The following is a 10,721-nucleotide window of genomic DNA, read 5'->3' as shown; positions in this document are numbered from 1 at the left end:
GTGTGGGGCATGGGGAGGAGGAGAAGACTAAGAGTAGGGGCTTCTGTAAAAAGAAACTCCTGTAATTTTTAATTTGTTTGCTAATTGATAGGCTGATTTTATACTGCTGAAAATAGTAACTGCTATTTCCCTTCAGCCAGTGGACTGTTAATGAAGCTGGAATTTGTCCCAGCAACCATATGGCACACATCATCTCTATCAAGTTATCTAAATTCCAGAAAGTCCACATTTATAAGTGTATAAATATGGAAGAGGAAAATGAAATGTGATTCCTTAGGAAATGCATTTTCTGGAGTAACCCTAAGCTGCAAGATGCAGCTGTTTATTGAATGGCATGGTTTCTCATGCCACATGGTGTTAACGGAAGACTAAAAAAAATTCATCTTAATTTGGAATAGACAGCAAAAATGAGGAGTGAGATGGAGAATGAGACACATCTTTTTAAAACTCCCAGATCCGATGCCTGGTCTAATGAAAATATATGTTTACAAATAGGATGTGTTTTCTTTGGGGAGGAAGTAAGGAGAGAGCAAACAGGGCTGCAGCTTTTTTTCTCACAGGCATCCCAAAGTACAGGACATACGCTCGGTGACACGAGGAGGTCTCAGTCACGTTCCTAACTACGTAGCCTCTGCGTGCCCCAACCTGCCTGGAATCAGACACACAAGATGTGTGAGAAATATTTAAGGACTTGGCAGAAAATGGGGGGGAAAAAGCCCCGACCCTCTCCAAAATCAGTGGCTGACAAGGGCTAAAACTGAGTGATCTTGTCTAGACACCCTCTTACAGTGACCTCTACACACAATGATTGCAGCTCAAGTTTGCCCTACGCTTTGGAGAGCCAAGATTCAAATTATTCCTATGAACAATCACGGATTAAAAAAAAAAATCCTTCTTCCATGCTGTCGGATGAAGAGATTTTCAGGGCTCCGCTGTCTGCACAGGAGCCACACTACGAGGCTTGCTCGTCCCTGCTCAGCCAGGCACAGCCGGCACCCTGCCTTCACAAACTCACGTTCCCTCCACTGACCTTCAGCTTCCCAGCGCCAGGGGCTGGAGCCCCAGCTGGGGCAGAGGCAGCCGCGCGATGCTCCTCGGCTTTGGGCGGCCGCTCTCACTGCGGGGAGCGGACCCGTCCCCCAGGCAGGGGCACACAAACGGGATTCGAGGCTCGGTGCTCGTGCAGACGAGCGTGCGTTGTTATTCCACAGCATATGACAAAAGTCCAGCTCGGGGAATAACGCAAAGATGTTTGATTTTTTCCTTTCCCAGCACTGTGTCACTGCAGGCCAAATGGAAACCTCCTGGGTTATTAAACAAATAAATTTGACAGGATTGTAAATCATAAAATTGTCCCAAATTGCAGAGCTGCTGACAGCATACACTATAATCCAGTTGGCATCTAATGTTTCCTTTTCTTTGTTTCTTCTTGCCACAGGAAGGAACATCCCCTCCTTAAAACTCTCTACAGCAAAAAGAAGCAGCAGCAATTAAAAAAACCTGAATGATGAACCAAAACCTGACGTTTCATGTTTGTTGGGTTCAACTAAACACAATAATGCTGTAATAGCTAGATACAGAAACTGGCTTTAAAAAATGGTTACAAAAAAAACCCCCGAAGTATATCCTCCAATATTCTATATAATTTTAAAACATTATTCAGAATTGACTACAAAGAAAACACCATGACTCATGGGAACTAGGGCATCACTCGTGACTACAGCAGAAAAGTGAGGCATTTGTTCTACATGAGCACTTGAGACATCCCATATATACACACAGTTAAATGTTAATAATGTTGCATATCAACAGAAGCAATCTGTCTCTGTTTTGGGGACAGACTCAGGGTTTTACTTAATTGTCTTTATTTACAGCAACAATCCTTTCATTGTTAATACCCTGAACTCCCGACAAAACATGCCTAAGGGACAGCAACTCGCCCTCCCCTTTCTCGAAACACAGGCTTTCAAATTGAGACGTTGACTTTTCTTTCTTAACTGCAATTAAGAAGCTGCTTTGATTTTCCATCCAAGTTCAGTTCTCCTGTCCCTGGTGCAGGTTCTTTAGTTACACGAGGTTGTTCCTTTGAAGCTGAGAGAGCATCGCTCTCAACGAGCCTTTGTGGGCAGAAAGGGAGAGTAAACCTCACAAGCCTTGCAGGCAGAGGCTGAGTAAACCTCACAAACCAGTGCTCTACCGTCTATTAGCAAGGAATACACACACTCTATAAAAAAAGCTACAAAGGCACTATTTGCAAAAATATATCTGAAAGAGTAAGATATTCAAAACTAAAGTTAACAAGCACAGGCCAAAATAATCTGCATTTAAATGCCTGATCCAGGGCAGGCCTGTTCTCCAAAGCAAATTATTTTTTTTTTCCCAGAAGTATTTAATTGTTAAGAAGAGGGATGACCCCCCTTTACCATACCTAACAATGCAGCACAGGAGCCTGCACCCATTAGCAGGAGTTACATGATTTTGTAACGATATTTATTGACAGCTGTTAAAGGTTTGGGTAAAAAAATATGGAAAGATACACTGGCAGGCACTGCGTAAGAAACACGGGGAGGGGACTCAGGTGATCAGTGTTGTGTTTATTTCGGTGCATAAAACATGTAAGGAAAATTATTTCCACACTTCTAAGAAAAGGTTACAAGCAATGAAAAACAAATGGAGAAGAAACCAAGCAATTTTTTTACAGTGATGTTGAATAAGGGAGATAAAGGCAAAGTTGTTAATCCAACAGAGGCCAAGTATTTTGGAACAATCCTGGATATGGGGAACACATGTTAAAATGGACCAATTTTAATTTTTTCCTTCATTAATTGATACTGTTCCATGAGTTAATGTTTAAAATCTTAAGTGTTCCTACAGTTCTTTTTCCCAATGTTGTGCGGAGAGATGAGAGTAAACAAGCTTGCTCTCTACTGGGATCTGGAAAGCGTGACCAAACCCTGACCCTCCCTCCTGCAATTTCCATACAGGCACAGAAGAAAGAAAGGGCAGAATCAATGGCCAAGAAAGAAGTATTGCATACCAAAGAGTTGCTGTATTTACCCCCTTCCAGAGGACTCAGCAGCTCTGGTACACAACCCTCCTTGAAAAGAGGATGAGGAGATTCTGGTGGTCTTTAGATGCCAGGGTAACTAAAATTTTAGGTCAGCCTTAGAGATTTGCCTCCTGCACACAGATTTTAGCTGGGTTTGGGAACATCTTGCAAAGCAGCAAGGGGCTGGTAGGTAATTAGATGTCAAAGCCATGGTCCTCATTCCACAGCTCCACGTGATCTTTAGCAGGCCAGAGCCACAACGTACGTTAGATGTAAGAATCAAAGCTCAGATTTATTTTGGAACTCAATCAACAGGCAGCATGGAAGACAGGAGAGGTGCTTTTCCACTTGCCTAGAGAAAACAGATGCCAGCCAGCGCAGAAAGCTGTCTAGGGGAGAACACAGCGACAGGCCAGCCAAGAGTGCAAGCAGGTATGAACAACTGAGCTCTGGTTCACCTAAGCCAACTATAAATTATTTAAAAAAAAAAAAGATTGCTCCAGACAGTCTGTGTGAGCTCAATGTCCAAATGAACCTCTGAATCATGCCAAACTCAAAAAAAAAAAGCTTTCTTTCTGCCTAGAACTGTAATTTTACTATGCAAGTTTACTAGCTTTGTGTTTCCAGTCCCAAACACATTTTCATTTGGGATCTTTTCACATTGCAAACAGAATTCTTCTAAACGTTTAGGGAACAGAGCCCCGAACAGAAAACTTTTTAATGAATATGTGGATAGCCTGACAGCATGCAGCTCAGAAAGAACCCACTCAACCTTTCACTCCCACTACAGATTCAGAGAGGCATTACTCATTTCATGAATAAAAAGTGAAAAATCCAAACAGCAGCAATAAACACTCCCAAAGATGGAGAAAAAAACGGCATTCAAGAGCCAAAATAATACACAGAGGAGCAGGCAATCCCCATTCCAGATCATCCCTTCTGGAATGTCAACCACGCATGGCTCCTGCTGTAGCACCACTCCCAGCTTATCTGGGCTGCATCTTCTACAAATCACCTGGTCATTAAATAACTCTGGAGGACTCCTGTGCATCACTAATGCTGGAATTCCTGACAAAAACTAGCCATGCTGTTTTACTGAGTAAGATATGTTGTGGAACAAATTCCATCACATTTTCCCCAGAACAGGTAATCAGCAGGTCCAACAGAGCCTACAGACTACAAAGTTCACTTAATGATGTGTAAAAGACTGGCAACAAGAACATGTGAACTCGTGCCAGTCAGTAAAGTCATCCTAATTCCCTAGCTTGTTCTCAAAATTGCAATCACCTTTTCACAGCTGAATGGGTCCTGCAATACTCATGGGACCAAATACTTTATCATTAAGAAAAGCATACATAACTCTGCATTTTAAGACTTTTTTCCCTGACCACATCTGTACACAAAGAACTATCATTCACATTTTAACTAAAATACAAAAGAAAAAAAATACCTGATAAGCTACATATGCTGTGCAAGGAAAGAACACTTTCACAGAGCATGGAAAGCATAAAGTGCTACGTAAGAGAGCTTGACTCACCCTCCAGATCTCTGGGTAGCCTATCACTACGCACAACCTAAAACACCATGTAAGGTGCAAGCCAGGAGGAAATGGGACACGCATTACTCCTTCAACACACACATACCTTTTACTAGGTTAAAACTGCTTCTATATTTCCAAGTACACACAAGCTGAATTATGATTACATTTACCAAAAGTATGTTACATACCAGCAGTGGGCTATTTTCTCCCTTGATGTGAGGACCATGCCACTAGAAAAGCTTCACGCTTTATCGATTCTGATTAGGAGCAGAGGAAGTAACAAAGATGTCAGCTACAAAAAGGAAGAATTAAAAAACTAGCATCCAGCAGAGTAAGACACCAATGCAAAGATGAGGTAATTACCAGCTGGAGGGTAAATTAAGAAGGAACAATTCTAGTAGGTAGAGTGAACTTTTTTTTGAAGTGTTCTGATCTTTCCAGATCAGATAATCCTCCAGATCAGATAATCCCCCAAATCTTTGGCTATAAACTTCTCCAGACATTTGTATTGCACTTATTGCTGTGGCATCAAATTATTTTTTGGTGTCCAATCAGCCCATCAGATTAAGACTGTAAGCCTTTGGGGAGAATTTTATTTATCTGTATGCAAACCGCCCTAATCCAAGATTTCCATTATTCCGCCAAAGAATCAGACTATTGGTTTGAACTTCTGACTGTTACTAAAATGCTAGTCCTTGAAGATTCCCCCCCTCAGAAACAGAACGGGCAATTTAAAAGTAGCATTAGTACGAGAAAACAACTCATTTTTGTCCTGGGAACAGGTTAAGACTCACAGTGATTCTTCAGCACAAGTGAACTCTAGAGCCACAGGTCAGGCCGTCAGCCAGCTGCCTTCTGCTGCTCCAGTTCTCACCCCTTCATGACAACTCCATTATCCCAAGAATGCCAAGACTGCAAATGCCCCAAGACAGGTTGGGTCCTGCCATGAATTGCTTCCCCGAGGCCAGACTCTTAGACTTTACACAAGTTTCTAAGGCAAAGGGAACCACAGAAAACTGCACATCTGCAGATGATCAGCTCTTTGATGTGAACAGGGCAAAGAAACTTCAAATAATCTGGGTTTTCCCAGGTTTTCTTCCCATCATTCTTGTCCTATTTCAAAACACAGCACAAGGGAAATGTCATCCCAGACGTCTTGAGTCATTCAGAGTGCTGTGTTTCTTTGCAGAAATATCAGCCAGGCCTTTTGACAAGTTGTATATGGAAGTGAGCACTTTCGGCGTTTGCTGCTAATTGGGCACCAAAAAAAGCGAAGTCCAAATGAATTCTGAGATTGCAGTGTAGGTCTGCCATCATCGGGAAGGGCAGACAGCTCCAGCGGCTCTCCCTGCTAGCACACTAATGGAGCCTTATTCACATTCAGGTCAAATATCTACTAATTGCTTTTTATCCAGATGCTTTTCTAATTTAGGTACTATAACTGCAAAAAGGAAAGCATTCAAGAGTTATGAAAAAGGCAGCTGCTTATCTTCTGGACACTGCTGGCTCTAGATACTATGACGGGCTTACTCTTCATAAAAGCAGCCTTACTGAAAATGGAGATTGAATATCTGCTATATCTATATGTAGACCTACAGCTGTGGATTCAGAGATGGAAAGGGTTTGTTATGCTATGGTTAAGAAAGATGTAATGAGCATCAAGTCATTTTATTCTGCATTACAGAAGAAAATAGTTCGCAGTTTTTGGCAAATCTTTGATGTTTGCTTTTCGGTCCTGGTGAGTAGATGTTAACTAATATCATTATGAGCACTTTAATCCAGAGGGAGATATAAGAAAAAACCTCAAAGATTAATTTGATTGAGGCACTACATTTAATCCACTATGCTATGTCCAACACTGATGACAAAATGACATACAAAAAGAATTCTTCCACTTTCAGTAGAACAGATGAGTCACTAAAAAAGATAAATCTCTACATTGTGGCCATATACCAGCTCCTGGGCTATTCTCAAGGCTCAGACACAAAACTTTGACATCCTGACTTCTAACCATCTCATAATGGTTAGAACCCACGCTAAGCTTCTTCCAAATGGAGAATACCAGTGAAGATACCCACTTTTAAACAGTGCATCTCCTCATCCCCAGCATACAGACAGCAGGATATATTTCCATTATCCAAAAGGAGTTGCAACTACTTCAGTTGCAACTGAAGTTTAGTTTAATAAAATAGTTATTAGTTCAATTAATAAAATAGAAATGGAATATGGATTTCAGGGGATTTAAACTCAAGCAAGCTCTAAAATCTGGTCTCTGAGCTGGAAAAAAATTAGTAGCATGTAACACTTAAATGGCTGACATATAATTAAGCGACAGAGCAACATTTTCCTGTCTGGTGCTTTGCACAGCATTAGAAGCATATTCTTAAGGTGATGAATCAATTCATCTTGACTGGCTGCTTTCCAAGAGTATCCACTGGTGCCACTATTAACACCTGTAACAACCTTGCACAGCTACGCAGAATTAAGATTTTTTTTTTTTTTTTTTGAAGAGGAAGAATTGCTTTTGATTTTAACCAAAACAATTATAAAACCTAAAGCTTACACATAACATTTTGGTAGTGATCATTACTAGTAAACTGCATAAAGAATAAATATCAGTACTTCCAAAACTGACACCATAGTAATACTGCTGCTTGATGCATCAAGCAGGGACAAAATACAAATAGCATACTTCCAACAAAAGTCTATTAAGCTTTACAGGGTTATTGGTAATAGGTAACACAATAAAATAAGTTGATTTAAACAGTTTTCCCCAGATGATGCCCCTCTGACTGTGTTCATTAGCAAAACCACTTGTAACATACAACGGGAAGTTCAGAACAAGCACGATGGTATTAGCCTTCTATAAGCACTCAGAGCTGCAATTTGTCAGCAGTGCACTGTATTTTGGAGCAAAGATTTCTGAAAATTTGCACGGCTGCACACAAGCAGTAGTTCTCCATGAAAAAAATTAAGACAGTTTGTTCTTTTGTCAGTCCTTAACAATAAAATTAACACATGAGGCCAAAATAGTTTCTTAAAAGTAGGTCAAAAATACCCATTCATGATCACTTCTGCATTGGTTTCCTAGCAAATTAATCTACCCACACAGATATACGTAATGCGTATCCTGGAGACAGTGAGGCAGAAGAAGAAAACCAAATACATTAATGAGGTAGCTTAGACTGAATAACTGCAGTTAAAAGTTTTATTGAACAGAAGAAGGTAAAACGTGGGAGTCCAAGTTCACTGAGCAAAAGCAGCTCTCTCGCTGAAGCTGCACTTTGTGCTAAATAACCTTATTAACTGAGACTATACAGAGGACACATTATGCCAGTTATCTCAACAGCACAGGAGAAAAGGTAGATTAAATTTGATCTGATGAAACGATTTGGTCAAATTCAGTGGCGTAAGTTAATGTTTCTAGCCCTTATCTACCTATATTCAGTACAGGCATACAACAGAATATACAACTGCACTGAATTCCCATTTGTTAATAGTGTGTGCTCCCATGAAGCGGAAGCCAATTCCTGAAAAAATCCAAATTAAAAAAACCCAAACATTTTAAGTCTTTTGTCTGAAGCATCACTCAACCGACTCAGGAAAAACACTCAATATATGTTATAAAAAACAAGGTCCGCTTCCTGTATAGTGCTAATATTTTAAAATTATTTTATTTCTCCCCTCTGCCTAAGAAACTTCATATGCTCTGAAAGCACCCACAAAGTCAGGTGGGTAAACAGATATGTCAAAAATACTCTGTGAAAAGAGGGAGGTAGCTCAGGCCCCTTGGCAACCTTCTGTCATAGTTCACATTGATGTGGTCTACCTCCCCTTGTAATCTGCAGTCAAAAATGAAAGGAAAAAGGATTTCAACATGAAATTTAGTGAAAGAACGTGTTCAATATAAAGTCTTCAAATTTGACTCATTGGGCTTCCAAATGTAAGCTATAAGGTACCTCATACCGAATACACAACATTAATAACGTACCTAGTTCATACATTTTATAGACAATATCTTCTCATTTGTTAAACATTTGGCTCGGGTGAGTACATCTTTTTTTGTTAACCACTTCACAAACATTCTAGGCCAAACAAACAGCACAAATAATGTCAAAGTCTTTTTTTTTCCAGTAATTGTACGAAATGCTGTAGGCTAAGCCTAACAGAAACTACTGAAGAAAAATAATAGACTCCATGATGCAGTGCAAAGGTGTTACTACAACATCATAAGTCAAGGGATGTTTCTAAGGTGCCGAAAGAGGAGATTCTCTAGACGGTGACCCTGTATTGTCCTCTGGTGGGAAAACGGTAAGAGTGCAGGCTCGAATGCCACCAAGTGATTCTGGAAGGTCAAATACTTTATGCCACTCATCTTTTTCTGGATCATATTTCTGAACTATTTCCACCATACACCGATTATTCCAAGAATATCCTCCAACAACATAGATTTTATTTTCAAAGACAGCAACCCCAACATCACTTTGCCCACGTAACATGGCAGCAATTGGAGTCCACTGGTCTAGAGTTGGTGAGTAATATTCACAGCTTAGAACATCATCATAATCACTTGTTCCTCTAAAGTGATTTCCACCAATAACATATAGCTTGTCTCCTACAGTACACATGCAATGCAGACCTCTGACTGTCGTCATCGGAGCTTTCTGAGTCCATTTGTCTGTGTCAGGGTCAAAACACATAAGTTCCTTTTGGAAAGTATCGTGGGTAATTCCCCCTAGAGAAATAAAAAACATGTTAGAGTAGTGCTCACCCTAATAAGCATTAAATAGCAAAAAAAAAAATACATTTTAGTGAATGAATTCCATCTTCCTTAAAACTTCTTCACTTTAGCTTAGATTACTATCACATGTACTCCATTTCAAATGACATTTTTAATGTACCTTGTTCCTTTAAATCTGAATGTGGAAAGAAGCCATGTCTCATACAGTACTTCATTACATAAGATGATACTGGCAGATTAAAAGAACAGAAAATTGCTACCTATGCTTCATTTTGGCATAATTATTTCTTTGCTTACATTTGTTCAGTTCAGTAGTTTTGTTTCTCACCATCAAGAAAACAGGAATCCATTTCCCTTTCAAATTTTGATACTACGCTATTGTGTTTTAAGTGGTCCTATCACACAGCAGAATTTTCTTCAGAAAACTTTTTTCCATCAACTTGAACTGAAGAGAGAGAGGACACAGATTTCAAATATTCTTCTGTTAATAGATGCCTATGGTTCTCTCTATATTTACCTTTTCCATAGTTCCCTGCAAAAGCAGTTGGAGAGGCTTCAGGGAAAATCACAGGGTGATTTCCCATCAGTGGATGAAATGTCCCACCTTTCCGCAAGGTCACTAGGCAGGTCGGAAAGCAGTCACACCAATTTCAGACACCGTAGGCTTATTAGCTATGGTTTAAAACCATAATGCAACTGTATTTGAGGTGCTAAAAAATATGCAGAGAACACACTGCTACTGAACAACCTCCTGCTGGGCTAACCATTCAACATTGAATTATCATGCTTGGATTATTAGCAGACAGAGATGGCATTGTGTCTACAGGAGTTATGCAAGAAAGTACTTAATTCTTCAATTGGACAGTAAGAATTAAATACAGAAAAAATAGGAGGACTGTCCAGCCCTGACAATGACAGCCATAGTAGTGGCAGTGCTTGGGAGCCTGTCAGAGAGAAGACGCTTTAATGACAAAGGAACCAATCTTCACATTTTCAACCCCAAAAGTGTCTAGTCTCACAGGGATATCCAAGAGGACAGGAGGAAAAGAAAAATCTGTGGGAAATACACAGCATCTACGTGAAAAAACACAGCAGGGAGCATATACATGTGCCACCTGCAGTAAAACAAGCAAAATGGAAAAAAAGTACAAATAGCAGCACAATGATTAGAAGCTAGCTTAATGGACTTGCTCATAGAAAAATAAGCAGCTGTACCTTATGGTAAGTTTTAAAAGAAATCCCTCCGAGACTACTGGCACAAGGCCCCCTGATTCAAAATACCCAAAGATCAATCTGCTCCAGTGCATCTCCCCAACAGTTCTTTACAGCCAAGTACCTTGTCCCACCTCCCACCCTGAATTTCAGCTTAGTTCTTAGAGGACATCCCTTAA

General features: G+C 40.1%; 1 protein-coding gene across 5 annotated transcripts in view; it reads right to left on the bottom strand.

Moving 5' to 3' along the window:
* Nucleotides 1–2,574: 2,574 nt before the first annotated feature.
* KLHL13 (kelch like family member 13) overlaps nucleotides 2,575–10,721 on the bottom strand; it is a 91,373-nt gene continuing 83,226 nt past the window's right edge. For all 5 annotated transcript variants that reach the window (XM_050902080.1, XM_050902081.1, XM_050902078.1 and 2 more), the window contains one exon: nucleotides 2,575–9,324. In XM_050902080.1, the coding sequence (XP_050758037.1) occupies nucleotides 8,837–9,324 (488 nt within the window). In that variant the 3' untranslated portion in view covers nucleotides 2,575–8,836. The remainder of the gene's footprint in view (nucleotides 9,325–10,721) is intronic.

This window comes from Gymnogyps californianus, chromosome 9 (genome assembly GCF_018139145.2).
Source record: "Gymnogyps californianus isolate 813 chromosome 9, ASM1813914v2, whole genome shotgun sequence".
In the NCBI taxonomy this organism is placed as follows: Eukaryota; Metazoa; Chordata; class Aves; order Accipitriformes; family Cathartidae; genus Gymnogyps; species Gymnogyps californianus.
This window is presented reverse-complemented; position numbering and strand designations above follow the sequence as displayed.